The 17,494-nt window shown below is 32.8% G+C and overlaps 2 protein-coding genes across 2 annotated transcripts in view; one reads left to right on the top strand and one right to left on the bottom strand.

Annotated features, from left to right (window-relative positions):
• LOC143080767 (palmitoyltransferase ZDHHC3-like) overlaps positions 1 to 3,182 on the bottom strand; it is a 39,025-nt gene extending 35,843 nt beyond the window's left edge. The window contains exon 1 of the mRNA XM_076256789.1: positions 3,093 to 3,182. Coding sequence (XP_076112904.1) covers positions 3,093 to 3,106 — 14 coding nt within the window. The 5' untranslated portion in view covers positions 3,107 to 3,182. The remainder of the gene's footprint in view (positions 1 to 3,092) is intronic.
• On the top strand, positions 3,167 to 15,178 carry LOC143080768 (exosome complex component RRP42-like). Its single transcript, XM_076256790.1, has 9 exons — positions 3,167 to 3,322; positions 8,703 to 8,804; positions 9,357 to 9,451; positions 9,720 to 9,885; positions 10,698 to 10,768; positions 11,707 to 11,827; positions 12,604 to 12,662; positions 13,555 to 13,651; positions 14,726 to 15,178. Exons 1-9 carry the CDS (start codon positions 3,266 to 3,268, stop codon positions 14,828 to 14,830), a joined length of 873 nt encoding a protein of 290 aa, XP_076112905.1. The 5' UTR covers positions 3,167 to 3,265; the 3' UTR covers positions 14,831 to 15,178.
• The last annotated feature ends 2,316 nt before the right edge of the window (positions 15,179 to 17,494 follow it).

Raw genomic sequence — 17,494 nt, forward strand, 5'->3', positions numbered from 1 at the left:
CTCGAGGGTTTTCAAGTTCTCAAACAAGAAGGGGTAGGGTGACCCCAGGGACTTCCCCTATATTCCATTTGATTTGTTATATTGTTCCATACATGAATATATATGGTTTAGGGGTGGGGATCTCGAGGGTTTTCAAGTTCTCAAACAGGAAGGGATAGGATGACCCCAGGGACTTCCCCTTTATTTCATTTGATTTGTTATATTGTCCCATACATGAATATATATGGTTTAGGGGTGGGGATCTCATCGGTTTCCAAGTTCTCAAACAGGAGGGGGTAGGGGGACTCCCCCTATATTTCATTTAATTAGTTATATTGACCCATACATCAATATATATTGTTTAGGGGTGGGGATCTCGACCGTTTCGTAAGTTCCCAAACAGGAGGGGGTGGGTCACCCCATGGACTCCCCTTATATTTCATTTGATTAGTTATATATATAGTCCCATACATGAATGTATATGGTTGAGAGGTCATCCGTTTCAAAGTTATCAAACAGGAGGGGGTAGAGTGGCCCAAAGGACGCCACCTATATATTATATGATTTGCCTACATTCAGGTAGTTATTTGTGAAAATAAAGTAAGAATCTTCCAGCTACTTTTATAACTGATCCTTCAAAATTGAGAAAAAAAAATACCCCTTCAAAATTGCAGTAAAATGTTTACACTTTAAAAGCATCTTACATGCATTATCAACATTTATCACTGATAAAGAAAATTTAAACTGTGTGACCAGGAACATATATTGTTAGATATACTGTTCCAAGCTGTCACATTGTATTGGATTTTGACATTAAAATTTGTCAAAAGTGATTTTGAGTTTCTGTTTAAAATATTTTTCTGCTTTTTCTTTCTTTTACAAATATCTTTTGGTTTTTAATTCTAGTGTTTATATTATTCATATACCATACATAGATGTATTTTGTCACCTGCCTGGATTCATCGAAAACCCGGAATTACCCTTATCCGCTTCCGGAATCGGATCCGAAATTGTAATTGTCTTTTCACGGCAGCCATTGTCATTGTGTTCAAATGTTGTTTTTTGTCAGTCAGATACGATTTTACTCGTATTAACACATTTTTTGTCGGCGATTTTCTGTATATAGCTAGCGATTGAACAAAATTGACATCGCTGTCATGAATAATAATGATTAAAATAAGTTTTAAGATCGTTGATTTGGAGACTTTGGCGAAAAGGTTTGCAAAGCTATTTTTTATTTTCTTTCAAGTGGAACTGAGACTACTCTAGCTGTGATATAGTTGTCTCAGAGTGGAAGGCCCGTCGGGCGTGGCTAGTAACCAATTCGGAAGTGGAAGGTCGCGGACCTTGGACCACCGCTAATTTGAACCCCTGCCTCCAAATTGAAAAGATACGAATTTCGTCTTCTAATTTGAAATTGCCGCCAACAGCATGAACAGTTGAACTTATTATATAATAGACTACTGACGTAGTTGTACTACGTATTGACGACAAACAATATTCCTACGACTTTTGCCATTTGGGAAATCTTAACTACTTGTCTGAAAGATTTTCGGCGATTAAATATTTCGTACAATTATTTTTTGACATCTTAGCCAAAAGCACAGGCGATAATAAACTACACAAGAATTCCTAATGAGCACTACTTCCTATGTGCAACTTCAAAACTTTTGGGAAAATCGACGACCATTTAACGTTTTTATGGTAATATTTTTTATATTCTAGAATAAAAAGTATTAAAAAAGTGTTCAATTAGTTATATATAACATAGTAGCCAGCTAGATAATAACAATGGCAAGTATTTCAGCATTTTTTGGGTAGACCACAAATCTAGGGTGCTCGCATAATGCAGATTAACTGCATAAAAATGTAACCTCAGAATGCAGGATTTTACATCTAATATTCCAAAATTTTCTTGGGGGGGCATGCCCCCATACCCCCCTAGCTGGTTCGGATCACTTCGTGATCCTCACCGGTGACACAGATTTTATTCGGTCCAGTACATATAAATTTGGGCTAGTAATATTTTTTTTTAACTAGCCGATAGGGCTAGTGCTTCAAATAGTTTTTGGCACAGACTGCTAATGATCCAGGAACTAATTATGTTTCTAAACTTATCAGAACCAACATCTGTGTTGTCTAGGATGACCAGGTCATTTCAAGTTTGACCTTGTACTGAATCTAGGATAATGACATAAAAATCACTTGTTTAAGTACCATACCAATTTCCTTCCCAAAAATAACTTCTTTAAGTATCATTATTTTAAAAACCTCCACTAATTTTAACATCCCCGAACAGTGAAATTTTTATCGCGAACAGTAGAATTTTATTACATAATCTGAAAGATGAAACCTTGAACTTCACAGGAAAAATACTCCCACTGCTGGGGGAAACCTTTGAAGAAAGTATCAGTTCATTATGTAAAGCCATTATTATAGCATTTTTTCAACTAAAATAGAATTTTCAGCTACATGATAGCATCAAAGGCATAACCCTTGCTACTTAAAAGAAGCAAAAAGTTCATTTTTTTCAATTTTAATAATTAAAAGATATTATTTAACACCTATGTGTTTAAAATTTTGAAAAAACTACAAAATCCTAATTAGTGACAAAACTTCGAATTTGCTACTCAAATAAGTGATTTAAAAATCACTTATGTCAGTAAGTCCCCTGACTGATGAACATCTTCAATATTTTATTTTTGATTGTACTGTATTTTTAGTGCTTGATATTGTGATAAAAAGATTTTAAATTATTATGAAGATTTTTTTATTCTCTACTACCATGACTAATCACATCAATGAACAATTTTATTCAGTGCCGGCTAAACAAATTTCCTATTTTGCAGGTGCCGGTCAAATAGCCACTGCCTTTGCAAAAAGCCATTTTATTAAAAGAATTTCTATTTTTAATTATCATTGTTTCAGCTACATTTAGTCTATCAGTGGAACAAAATGTATGTGAAAGAAATATCACATCTTTTTGGATAATCTGATTCAATGAGGAATTTCAGGTGAATAAACATGTTTTTGTTCTCTTATGTATGCTTTTTCTGTTCGTTTCGAGGAAAATAGTGTATTCTACTACGAAAAGTTTTGCTTATAAGTCTTACAGAGGGTCATCCATTCTATAAAGAAGGAATTTTGATGTGAGATTTGTTTGGGATCACCAGGCACAGGGCGCCGACATTTTCCAATTGTTGATGACGTTTTTCGCATTCTTCACACTTCCGGTTTATTTATTCTTACCATGCTTCCCTGTTGATATTAGTTTTATGATAAAATCATGGTTGATGCTTTGTTGAGTGATGCTGAGAAAGTGTTTATTATACATGGCATTCAGGTTTTTACTTCTTATAAGTTCTATTCACTATTTAATTCTTTGTACGAAAAATATATTTGAAAAAAACCAACTGGCAACACATATCATAGTGCAAATAATTATGACATTCTGGCAAGGCTGTTTTATTTTTCTACATCTACATCTACATCTACATCTACGACATAGCGAAGTCGTCACTCGAAAAGGGTACTTCGACCCATCACTCAAGTATAGTTTAACTTTTGACGTCCTCCAACATGACAATAAACCTTCAATATTTACAACCAATGGTTCCAAAATTGTGCTAAAAATTTATATACAGGTGCAGGTTAAAAACATTTTCTACTAATCTCGATTGACTATGTTGCTAGCCACTACAGAGGAGCTTGGTGAGTTTGGTCTTGAATTCCTCACTGCTCTCGATCTCTAATAGTTCATCTGGTAGTTTATTCCAGTCTCTGATGGTCCTAGGGAAAAAGCTGTATTTGTAGATATCTTTCTTTGGCCTTATTTGTACGTATCTTTTAGTGTTCGGTTGATGGAGTCTCGACGTTCTTCTTGGTTTTATAATGTGCGTTGGAATAGGTATAGCAACTCTTTCATGGATGGCTTTATGAAAGAGCGTTATACGTGCTATTTTTCTTCTTATTTCTAGTGGTGTTAGATTTAATTCTTCTAGAAGAGTTGTTACTGTTCCAGACTCTCTTGAGTAATTGCTTTTGATAAAGCGTGCTGCACGGCGTTGGACCATCTCAATCTGATATATATGTTTTTGTAGGTGAGGGTCCCATGCGCTGCAAGCGTATTCAAGGTGCGGTCGGACAAGGGCAAGATATGCTTGTTTTTTTACTTCCTCTGGACATGATCCAACATTTCTTCGTATGAAGCCTAGTGCTTTGTTTCCTTTGGTGACAACTTTGTTAACTTGTTTGTCCCATGACATGGTGTTGGTGAGTTCAGTTCCTAGGTATGGGTTTGATGCGACTGATTCCAGGATATGACCATTGATGTTATAGTTGAAGTTGATGGTTTTCCTTATTTTGGTTATTGTAAGGACATAGCATTTTGAAGGATTGAATATCATTTGCCAAATTTTTGTCCATTTTACCATTTTGTCGAGATCTTCTTGAAGATGTTTGCAGTCATCCTTTGATGAGATTGCTAGGTAAAGTAGGCTATCATCTGCAAACAGGCGAATTTTTGATGTAATGTCGTTCCCGATGTCGTTTATGTATAGGAGAAACAGCAATGGTCCTAAAACTGTTCCCTGTGGTACGCCAGATGTTACTTTAGCAGTACTTGATCTTTCTCCTTCCAGTGTGACTTGTTGTTCTCTTTGTGTCAGCCACCCTTCTAACCATGCAAGTATGTTTCCATCGATACCATATGATGCTAGTTTCTTCAACAATCGCTGGTGTGGTACTGTGTCGAATGCTTTACTAAAGTCTAATATAAGCATATCTACCTGTTGGTTATTGTCCAGATTTCTAGTTATATCCTCTGCTGTTATGACTAGTTGTGACTCACACTTCTGAAGCCATGCTGGAAGTCCACAAGTATATTATGCTTGTCAAGATGGTTCATTATGTGTTTGAATATAATGTGTTCCATTATTTTACATGAAACTGATGTCAAGGACACTGGGTGATAGTTGACTGGTTGACTCTTATCCCCTTTCTTGAATAGTGCGATGACATTTGCAATAAGCCAGTCTTGTGGTACACTTTGATCTTTCAGTGTTTTGGTGAAGATTAACTGTAAATATGGTGATATTGACTCTGCACACTCTTTCAATATTCTACATGATATATTGTCTGGACCATTTGCCTTGCTTGGGTTCACTCCCTTTAATAGTTTGATTAACCCTTCTGTACTAATGTGTAGGCTTGGTATTTTTGATGTTTTATTTTCAGTTATCTTAGGGAAGCTTTGAAAGTCTTCAATCGTGAATACTGATTGAAATTGTGCATTTAGTGCTTCTGCTTTTCCTTTGCTGTTGTCTAATGTTTTTCCATTAACTTTGAGTGTTGATACTCCCACTGTTTCTCTCTTTTTAGATTTGATGTATTTCCAGTACTTTTTCCCTATTCTGTATTGGTCTTGTGTGTTTGCTGAAGCTTCTGATGTTGATGGACTTACTTCTAACATATCAAATATATACTTCTTATGCGATATATCAAGTTCTGTCTTTACTGCTTTTCTATATTGCTTGAATTTATCCCAGTGCTCTTTAGTTTGGTATTTCTTTGCAACTTTATATAGTCGTTCTTTTTTACGTATCATCTTCTTGATGTGTTGATTCACCCAAGGTAAGTTAAATCTCGATGTCAGATTTTTAGATGGTATATGTAGGTCCATTACTTGAAAAAGGTGAGTTTTAAATAGAGTCCAGTACTCTTCGATGTTCATTTCTGTTATCTTCTCCTTGAAATTTTCAAATTTGCTGTTCAAATATTCTTGAACTTTTTCCATATTTCCCTTCTTATATTGGTAGACTTTTCTGGGCTTGTTCTTAATTACCTTTTTCTGGGACGCCTTCCTACGACACGAAGGCGTCCCAGAAAAACAGCCTTGCCAGAATGTTATAATTATTTGAACTACACATATCACTGACATATACGCTGGAGTATATACGCTCAAATATGAGTCCACTCCTTGACGGGAAGATAGATAGATAGACTGCCTGGATTTGTATTGTACAATAATTGATTGTTTATAAATGATCCATTATTTTCAGTGTCGTTTCAGAAGTTAACATAGCTCTCATAACATGATTAACAGGACAGAGGACTCACTTTGTCCCCTTATGATTATGAGTATGACGTCTTGAATGAGGGTAGGGGGTCTCATTGGGGGCTCTGATCCCGGATCCCGCTTACTGTTTTGTCAGATTCCCGTATCCTGCTTACACTATGTATGTAATCAATTCTCATTTTCTTGTCATTTCCCAGGTCTCGCTAAACCTCATTTCCCGTTTTCCTGAGACAATAGTTTGATTTTCACGTGTCACGCTTACAAAAAATCAGCAATCCAGCGTCACGCTTATACCCCAATGAGACCCACAGGGTAGTTCAAATAATTATTTGACATCTTGACAGGCTATTATATTTTTTTCTTTGACGCCTTACGTTGCAGGAAGGCGTCAAAGCAAAAGTTTAGAATACCCTTCCAAGATGTCATAATTATTTGGACCAGAATGAGGGTAGTAATCATTATCATGATTATAATACTGTAATGCCATTGAATGACAAAAATATGTGACGTACAAATGTATAAAATTTTCTGATGTCAGACACGCGAAGCAATGAATGTGTTTGTAGATAGATGTTTTTGTGTTCTGTTAAATTGTTCCATTTAAAATTGTTACACGATGATGACTGCTGTACCCATATTTTGACTATTTTATTTATTATGCCTGTTTAGTTCATGCATTATTGTAAATATAACTGAATTTGATGAGACTGTCAACAAAGTGAGAGGTTTAACGCTATAAAACCAGGTTTAATCCACCATTTTCTACATTTGAAAATGCCTATACCAAGTTAGGAATATGACAGTTCTTGTCCATTTGTTTTTGATGTGTTTTATCATTTGATTTTGAAATGTGATTAGGGACTTTCCGATTTGATTTTGATTTTGATTTTCCTCTGACATGTCTGAGTTCAGTATTTTTGTGATTTTACTTTTTACTGTTAGGTGTCAAAACGGTCATATTTGGCTACTGTTAGCATCAAATTGGTTGATATTTTCCTGTTTGTTGTCAAAATATACTTTTTGAGATTCGTCAGAGGTCTCAAATAATTATCGTTATCTTTACTTTTGGAGAAAGAAATTAACATGATTCATCAAAGGGTGCAGGTCGTTCCGTACCTAGCTGAGACGTTTGTAACCTATAAACAATATATAATAATATCAGTCCTAGGTTATGGAAAAAATATTTAGATTAAAAATAATAAAAAGACTTATTGATGTATTACCATTTTGTATATCTATATTTATTAAATAATTGATTACACATAATTTTACACTTTACAAGTACGGTTTTGCACACATAAGAATAGAACAGAAGAACTTGAATTGTCCATCATCATTTAGATGTGCCCCTTCTTTATCAAAGTATTTAGTCTTCTGCTATGTGCTTTGATGTCTCTAATACTTGACACTCATTCATCTTTATGTTGCTTAGTTCTTTATCAATCTTCTTTCTTCCTCTATCATAAGTTGTTTCTTTCATATTTCTTGTTTTTAGTCTGACGATATTAGAGCCTATAACTACTGAAGAAACATCTAAGAGCTTGTACAATCTCTGATGCTGTGTGTCACAGTGTGTGATGCAGATAATAACTTTTTATTACCTGTCATTAGTTGTCAGTCATAAAACCATTTAAGTTGTCACCTAATATAATAACACCAGGTACAAAAATGTCTCAGTTACAAAAATGTCTCAGTTACAAATCAACGTAGTTACAAATCAATGTAGTTACGAATTGACCAGGTAACGAAACGACTAACATTCTCATCAAAATCAAATGATTTTTATATTGTCTATGAAAATTGGACATTTTATCGTCATGCACCAATAATTACTGTTTAACTTCATTTGGCAATTTTTTTACACCTTAATTCGTCAAAAAGGTACACCCATTAATTTTTATTACCACCCTCTAAAATGGCTAATTTGAAAAAATTCTCTGATGGACTTTTTGTATGAGTGATGATTTGACTTGTACTGGAATGACCTTATGCAATGTATTATTGCAATATTTGAATATCATGAATTAGATTATGTTGACATGGTTGAAGAATGCACAAATAATGAAAATTAATTATTATGACAAATTTCAGAAAAATCTGCAAATGTACATGTAAATTTGTGTATCTTATATAAGAATGCAAGTTCTTATACACCTTATCCCTATTTGGAAGTCTGCTTTGGCTGACCAGTGAATCTGTCCTGCTTGAACTATATAACAATCACTTTTCTTTCCATTTTGACATCAGATATTTTGTATTATGATGTCTAAATTTTACAGAACCTCTGTGATGTCTAGTAACTTATGGCCAACAAATAGCGATAAGGTGTATTATCAGATTACTGGGGTTCTGACTGTTCAGTAACATTATTCACATTAATAGAAACAACACTATAATTTTTGAATGGTTAGTCAGTAATTTAAGGTAAGGAAATGTTCATTTTGATACCAGTAATACAATAAGACCATTTTATCCTGTAGAGTCCTGTTACACAATTTTGCTGTTTTAATATTCCAAATTGCTTTTTTCATTTAAATGTATCCCCGATGTACATGTACATGATGTATATATCATGTATATTGTGTGCATTTTATATTTATTCATCACCATGATCATTAGAATTTTCTTGTATTTTACAATGTTTTAGGACAACTGTAGAGAAGATGGACGTGGATGTGAGGATTACAGACACATGACACTAGAAACTGGCGTTGTATCAAACACAAGTGGATCGTCAAGAGTTAGACTGGTTTGTATAACAAACTACACAAATGAAGCACAGTAGAATTAAGCTAGAATTACCATGATTACATGTCTGACCTTCAGCCCTTCTAAAATAAAGTATGACCTAGAGTAATACTCAACATGAATTATGTTTTGGTATTAGATTAATTTTGATCCCAATTTAACAAAAGTTAGTGCCAAAACCAATATGAAATTTGATGATATCTATTCTCACAAATTAAAGTTATACTAACTGTTTAAAGGAATGTATCTACCACTTGATCAAAAGCTATTTTGTTGCTCTCACAAAATAACTTCATCATTTTCTTACTATGACTGGAATTAGATAGTTTATGAATACTTGATAATCTTTAGATCTTATTTAAAGTTTTTATCACACTGTCTGCACAACATCTGGAATTAGTTGTCTTAACCATGCTACATGTAAGTCATCATATTTGCCCAAAAATCATAAAATTCAAAATAAAAACTTGTCATCAAGGTTAAGTTCGTTTTTATATAAATGTCGTAAACAGTACCTAAATTTTGTGTTAACAGTATATTTTGTTTCTTTCAGGCTAATACAGATATATTGGTTGGTATAAAGGCAGAACTAGGTACACCTGCACCAGATAAAGATGACAAGGGAAGACTGGAGTTTTTTGTTGATTGGTAAATAATTTGATGAACACACAGATTCACCTTCAGACACATTGAGGAACATTATGTTTTCTGGTCAGACCTGACTCCAAATTGATTGAATGATATGTTAGGACCTATGTAATATAAATTTCAATAACAACATGTCTATATTTTTATTGTTATGTCTTTCATCAGTTACTTAAAAAAAACTATAATGCATGGTAAGAATATGACATCAACAGTAATCAAAATCACTTTTTGTTGTATGTTTTAACCTGGTACATTTTTTAAAATTCAGCTCAGCAAATGCCACGCCAGAATTTGAGGGTCGTGGAGGGGAGGAGCTTGCATCAGAGATCAGTAATATGTTGATTAGAGTATATGACTGCCCTGGCTGTGTAGATCTTGAGAAGTTATGTATTATACCTAAACAGCAGTGCTGGATATTGTATATTGATATACTGGTAAGTTTTGTATCAGTGAGAGAGAATTTTATTTTGCTTGTTATTTTTTTTTCTTCAATTGGTTATTTGAATTTCTTTGTTGTTGAAGGTTTTCTTTTTTACAGCTATTTCTGCTTTTATCTTTGTAGTTGCTAGCAAAACCATCTATATTTAATGTTTCATGAAACCTCCACAAGACTGTATCACATAGTGAAAACAACTGTAGCATGCATGCTTTTTTAAATGATTAGTTCAAGCAGAAAGTTATCACTAGCCATTGAAAAAATATTGTTGAGAACAAAAGTATTGAAATTGAATAAAGTTTTATTAATGCAACCTGAATCAGCCTTTCTTATGCCCCCCACTGCCAGGCAAAGGGGACATTTAGTGTGACCCTTATTGGTCCTGTAGGTTTGTCTTGTCCTTTGCTAAAGTCTGGTAAATTGGTTTGTATTCTCTAACATAAATTTGCCTCGACCAAATGCTATGAAACTTTTACACAATTCTTATTAGCGCAACATTCAGATCAAGTTTGAACTAGGGTGTTGTCACTTTAACACTTTAACCCTGCTTGAGTTCTATCCCTATATAACATCAAATGCAAGGAAAAACATCATCTTTGTCCCTTGGACAGTCTCTTTTTATTTACCCAGAGCAACATTGATTTCAATACCACCTTTTTCAAATAGCACTTAAAGTTTTAAGTAACAATTTGCAAGAAAATATAGAAGTATGTGTAATTTTACTTCATATTTCATATGGGTGTAGATTGTTTAAAAGTAAGGGTTGTTCTTGAACATTTTTGTTGATAAAATGATTCTGTTTAATTTCAGTTGTTAGAATGTGGAGGTAATCTGTTTGACGCAGCCTCAGTGGCAGTAAAGGCAGCACTGTTTGATTTAAAGTTAGTATGCACTTCATTCACAAAGCAGATTTCATTGTATGATATGTTTCCCTTTTAATCTTCTGAAATTTTTTCAGTAAATTCTCTTTTATCTTATCTTATTGTATGTCTGTCCCTCTGCTCAAATATTTTTATGCCCCACCTACGATAGTAGAGGAGCATTATGTTTTCTGGTCTGTGCGTCTGTCTGTTCGTTCATCCGTCTGTCTATCTGCCTGTCCTGTTTCAGGTTAAAGTTTTTGGTCAAGGTAGTTTTTGATGAAGCTGAAGTCCAATCAACTTCAAACTTAGTACACATGTTCCCTTTGATATGATCTTTCTAATTTTAATGCCAAATTAGATTTTTATCCCACTTTCATGGTCCACTGAACATAGAAAATGATAGTGCGAGTGGGGCATCCGTGTACTGTGGACACATTCTTATTTTCACACTATTCTCAGAAACTATCTAGTGCAATTACTACACATTTGGTTAAAAGATTGACAGTGATGAGTTGTTATGTATAAGAAGATGTGGTATTAGTGCCAATGAGACAACTGTCCGTCCACAAGTTACAATTTATAAATTTAAACCACTACTAAGGCCAAAGAACAGCCTTCAACACTGAGCCTTGGCTGACACCAAACACCAAGCTATAAATGGTTCCAAAAATAACTAACTGTAAAACCATTCAAACAAGAAAACCCTTGTCTTATCTGTAATATACATACTTTGCACTGCATTGCATGCATTCTTGTTATAAAAAAAAGAAGATGTGGTATAATTGCCAATGAGACAACTCTCCACAAGAGACAACATGACACAGAAATAAACAACTTTAGGTCACTGTATGGCCTTCAACAATGCATTCTGGTTAGCATTGTAATGTTATGGCTCATTTGTTGTTTAAACTGTTGGCTGTTTTAATTAATTGCAGATCTTTATAACTGTTTTACAGAATTCCCAGGGTCACTGTAACACAAGATGAAGGCCATGTAGAGTTAGAGATATCAGATGATCCTTATGATGTACAAACAGTCGATGTGAAATCTTCCCCATGTATTGTAACACTTAGTAAGGTAAGAAGCAACTGTATTTTAATAATTAGACATGTAAAATTTCTGATTAATATGTGTTCATCATTTTATTTAAATCAATGCACGCTTTTGATTGTTAATGGTTGTTTTTTGGTCAGTTTAGATGTTAAATTGAATTGCCGATTGATTTTGCCGCTATCACTTAATTAAAAATGCCTGACATGTGCTTTTAGCAGGAATGGCCTAAAATTATAAATTTAGATTCAAAGAAAGTAAAATTGACTATCTCAATAATTTCAATTTGCTGAAGATATGTTTAACCCATCTTATTGTAAGGTATAACCAGTCCAGAGATAGATTGTTTGTTGAGATATTTTGAGTTAAATTGTATTTTTAGTAGTAATTAGTACAATAATGAAGGAATTAGGTTAATGTATTAGAATCTATTAAGACATTGTTCTTTAAATTATTTGTTCAAGAACTGTATCTAATTAGGGTAAAGAAGTTTTCATAAAAATATAACCGAAACAAAATATATAAACAAGAATGTTTGTAATGATCTATTCAATTTACTACACATTATGCTTTTTTGTCATCAAAAATATGTAACATAATTAAAATATTGAAAAAAAAGAAGAAAAATCAAAATCAAAAGTCCTTTTAATATCAAATGGCAAAATAAAAAGTTAACACACATTAAACACGAATGGAAAACAACTATCATATTCCTCATTTGATACATGCGTTTCCTCATGTTAAAAATGTTTAGTTATAATGTCTGTCTCTCTTGAAATTAAAGTCAACACTAATTTTTACAGATTGGCCATTGCCATGTTGTGGATGCCAGTCAGAAAGAAGAGGCTTGTTGTCTAGCAAGGTAGTTAGAACTGTGAGAGAAAGAATATGTACATTGGGGCCTTTTATAGGGGTATGGGGTTTGCTCATTGTTGAAGACCATATGGTGACCTATAGTTGTTGATATCTGTCATTTTGTCTCTTGTGAAGAGTTTTCTCATTGGCAATCATACCACAACTTCTTTTTTATACATGAGATAATAATAGAATGAAATACTTGAAAATGAAATATATTTTTGAAAATGCTTTCATTGCTGTTCTGCAACATGTTCAATGATAAGTTATAGATCTGGTACATTGCATAGTAAATTAAAGTTAGCCAATAGTGGTGATAAGTCTTACTCATGAATATTCAGTGATACCAGCTTTATTCTATCCATATACCATTCAAAGATTTGTCTTACTCATGAATATTCAGTGATACCATCTTTAGTATCCATATACCATTCAAAGATTTAGGGTGCACACAAATATGATAGGACCCAAACGATTCAGAAAACCAAAGAATTATCATGATTATTAGGCAAATGCTTTACATAATGTGAAAGACATAATCAATCTTATTTTAGAAAAATGTGAATAATTTTAGATGAGAATATAAGATGTCTTTCATCAATGTATGTATCATGTGTATTTTCAAAAAAGAAAATGATGTAAAATGATAAATAAATTACATATAAAATAGAGTCGTTCTACAAAAGATATCAATACTATTTTAGGAATTGATTTATATGATGCAATATTTAGTGAGGAACTTTTGTCATAGTTTTTATAGCTCACAAAAACCGAGATTAAGTTTTCAGTATCCACATCTACAAAAAAGAACATTATCTCCATACCATTGATAAAATCATAAAATTGCAGTTTGAAATTATGAATTAAGGAAATGATAATTTGTTTAATTATATTTGTAGATTAATGCTGGGTGTATCAGAACATGGTACAATCACTGGTATGAAGAAGGAAGGATCTGGTAGTTTGGACCCATCTAGTATTGATGATATGTTAGATGTATGTATTTACAACAAGTAAAACAAAAACACTATATGCTAATGAGTTTATTACATTATATCAAAAAGGACCTTATATATAAAAAAGAAGATGTGGTGAAATTGCCAAGAGACAACTCTTTATAAGAGTCCAAATGACACAGACATTACAAACTGTAGGTCACTTGTGTTTTATTTTTCCTGTAACACACGTTATAAACCTGGATTAAGTTGTAAGTTTTCTGTTGATCTGTTGTTAGTGGTTGCTGTGTCCTGCTCTTAAAATTGGTAAACACTGAGACACACATTTACCCAGAGGATTTTTTGTGAGACACAAAATGATTCCTCATGTTTAGAGTAGTATGCAACATTTCCATTCATGACATAGCTATCTGTTATTTATTATGTGGAGACAGCAGGTCATTGGAACACTCACACACATTTAGCCACACATTACTCCCTTGAAATGAATCACATTGTTGATTGTAAAGATTGATGATCAGATAAGCTTTAGAAATATTTGAAAAAGCAATGTCCTTTTCCATATACAGTATTAAAATAAGGAGATGTGGTTGCAATTGATTACCAATGGGACAAATATCCCCAAAGTTCAAATGAAGTGGATGTAAGCAATTATGGGCAACCACATGGCCTTTAACAATGAAGCAATTCCGACATGAAAAATATGAAAACTTGCAATTGAAAAATAACAGAACAATTTAAGAAAAAAGAAAAAAAAAAAGAGACATGAACCAACTACAGCCACTGAACAACTGTTTCATAAAGAATGTGTATAAGCAGATATGTTACAGTTTATCCAGTTTGACCTATGAACTTGCTGCAATGCAAGCAAATTTTATTCTTGGGTCAACAATTTTAATCTAATCAAATTATTAGTTTTTTTCTCTTGTTTAAATAGAATTAAGAGAGATATTTAGTACGTGTTATTGCAACCCCATAAACCAAACTAAAATACTGATTATGATAAATTTTGTTCTTATTTTATTTTTTTATGTAGTTTAACACTTTAGTTTATAAAAGTCTCATTCAAAGAATTTTTTGAACAGTTTATGTTATGGCCTCATTTGTTTTACAGACTGGTAAAAGAGTAGGAATAGCTTTAAACAAGTCTTTACTGGAGTCATTAGAGGAAGAGCAGAGACAAGGAAAAAAGAAAGGTCGAACTGGATTCCTTCGGTAACAGAAAGTTTTAAATTAAATGACTTCATATTGGAATTGAAAGCAGAAGGACTTGGATCCACAATGAAAACAATACGATGCAGTGTTACATGATGGATATGATTATTGTTAGATAAGAACTTCTATTTTATGCATTAATGTATTGTTATCTGGTTACATTTATGAGTGATCTGATATTTCATACAATATCAGTAGACATTTTCAATTATGAACAATGACAAGAGCTTTGTATTATTGTCAATAATTTTCAATTTTCATGAAGAAACAAAACCTAACAAAGGTTCAATGTTTTGTTTCAACTATAAATGTACATGATATGATTTTGTATAAAATGACAGTTAGAACAGTACATGTCAGGCTTATATTTTCTTTCCAAAGATTACTATTACCATGATAAGTATTTTGAAGCATGTTGCAATTGAGAGGTCTCAGGATTTTAATTCTTGGCTTTAAAAAAGGAGTTGTAATATAAGTTTGGTGCATAGCTGTCCTAAGATTACAAGTTCCATTGAAGATACTTTATTACTCTTTGGCAGCAGTATCAATCCTGCTGCAACCTTGACAATTGTTTAGACCATACTAGTGCTTTGTTTCATACCAGTATGATCTGCTCACAAATACCTGTTTCTAATACTACTAGGAAATGGATTTGTCACTGATACAAACCTAGGTCCTAGAAATCCTAGATGAACATTCACAAAACAGTCTACAATGACAATTTTAAAACATGTTTTCATATAGACTGAGAAGGCATATCAAATCATATTTATGCTGTCATGAACAACAGTAAACATAACGTGGCATTGACTTCAATTTTTTATGCCAAACTTTTCTATTAGCTTCAGGATATCTATCATTGAAAAATCAAATTATTACCAAATTCAAATCTCATAAATCAATTTTAGATTAATAGGTTGTTCAGGTGCATTACAAGTAGCATCCTCATATATTCATATAAAATATGCAGCTTACATAACAAAACGAAATGATTACAGACAGAAAAATAACTTGAACATCAACTTTCAATTAGTACAAAACAAAAAGACAAAATGCTTCATTTATACTGTAAACACTACATCATCTTCTGCACTGAAACCTGGCTTGATACAAATATATCATCTAATGATAACTTTCCATCATAGTTTTATAATGTGTTTAGACATAACCACCAAAAAATGGCTAAAGTCATTGTAAGGTCCTCATTGGTATATATATATAAATGTGTTCATCACCTCAGAAATGAAAGAACTGCACAAATTATCCTTTAGGCAGAAATTAATATTACAAGTTCAACAAATATCTTATCAGTATTATATAGACCTCTATTTGACACATGTTTTATAAACATAGATAACTATTGATAAATATAATCAACATATACATCAGATGTTCTGAGATATAATAAAATAGTCCAATTTACACGAAATTGCCAACATTTCAACAAGGGAAAAAACAATACTTGATCGTATCTTAATCAGCAATCCCACTCTCATAAATAAAGTTAACTATTTGACCATCTATTGTGCTAAATAACTATGGTATGTCAAGCTCAAATGCATCAAATATAAAGACTAAATTTTTAAAGACAACCAACAGAACATAAAACACGACATTGAAAACTAAAGTCTGACCTACACAAACCCCAATAAAAATTGGTTGTGATTCAAGGTTGTTCAGAAGGTTAAGCAAATCCTGCTCCACATGTGACACCCCTCATGAAACTTATGCAAGTTCATACCTGGAGATAAGTATAATTCGGAATGTCACATAAAATGTTCACGTATTTCGCACAAAAGTGTTAAAAGACAATGTTAGGTCACCAGTGATAACGTGGCCAGTCGGATTTTATGAATCAATAACTGGAACAAGTGCATTCAGAGGTTTAGACTTGAATTCGTCAATATTTGGATCCTGAAAATCGTGTTTGTAATTGGAAATCTTAGTTGCAATTGTTTTGGTATAGGTGTACCCAAATGATAGGTACTGGTTGATCTTTAAGATAGCGATGTTTTATCAAGTGAACTGATTTATGAAGAAAGATATTGTTAAAGCTGATAGCATTGAGACTTCTGTCTTCAAAAGGAAAGTTTAAGAAAGACAATGTCTGGGCGACCCTGCATGCAGGGACGAGTTGTCACATTGGCATTCGTAGACTACGCATTCACCATCTGAAATTATTACTCAAAACCCGGACTGGCAAGTTTTATACATATATGTATAGTAAGTGAATAGTTTTTCTCAGTTAATGAATATTCTTGAAAAATGATAATTTCTCCTTTTCATCCGTTCGAATGCAAACTGTTTAGAAAAGTCTGCAGTAATTAAGCATCATCCTTGTTGATAGTAACGATACTTTAAAGAAGACACTAATTCAGTGCAAATTCTTAAGTGTGGATTGTTTGGATTTGAAATGGAAAATATAGTTTAAGTAAAGTAAAGTAATCTTTATTTAAAGTCGGGTTGCATATATACATAATAACAAAGAACATGAGCTCTTAAGAGCTCTTTAACCGACTGATATTAATAAACAACATACATATAATAACATCAGATACACATACAACACAAACATACAGACATCACATATATATATATATATATTAATGCATAAATAGCACATGCAGAATAAAAGCTAAGCAAGATATATTAAAACAAATGTCTAATA

This window comes from Mytilus galloprovincialis, chromosome 6, assembly GCF_965363235.1.
Source record: "Mytilus galloprovincialis chromosome 6, xbMytGall1.hap1.1, whole genome shotgun sequence".
Lineage (NCBI taxonomy): Eukaryota > Metazoa > Mollusca > Bivalvia > Mytilida > Mytilidae > Mytilus > Mytilus galloprovincialis.

What these genes read in the sequence shown, in the direction of transcription:
- LOC143080768 (XM_076256790.1), top strand. Translation starts at nt 3,266, where the DNA reads ATGGTTGATGCTTTGTTGAGTGATGCTGAGAAAGTGTTTATTATACAT. An exon ending in GCAGCACTGTTTGATTTAAA is followed by an intron (nt 10,769 to 11,706) that starts GTTAGTATGCAC and finishes ACTGTTTTACAG; the next exon opens with AATTCCCAGGGTCACTGTAA. An exon ending in GTATTGTAACACTTAGTAAG is followed by an intron (nt 11,828 to 12,603) that starts GTAAGAAGCAAC and finishes TAATTTTTACAG; the next exon opens with ATTGGCCATTGCCATGTTGT.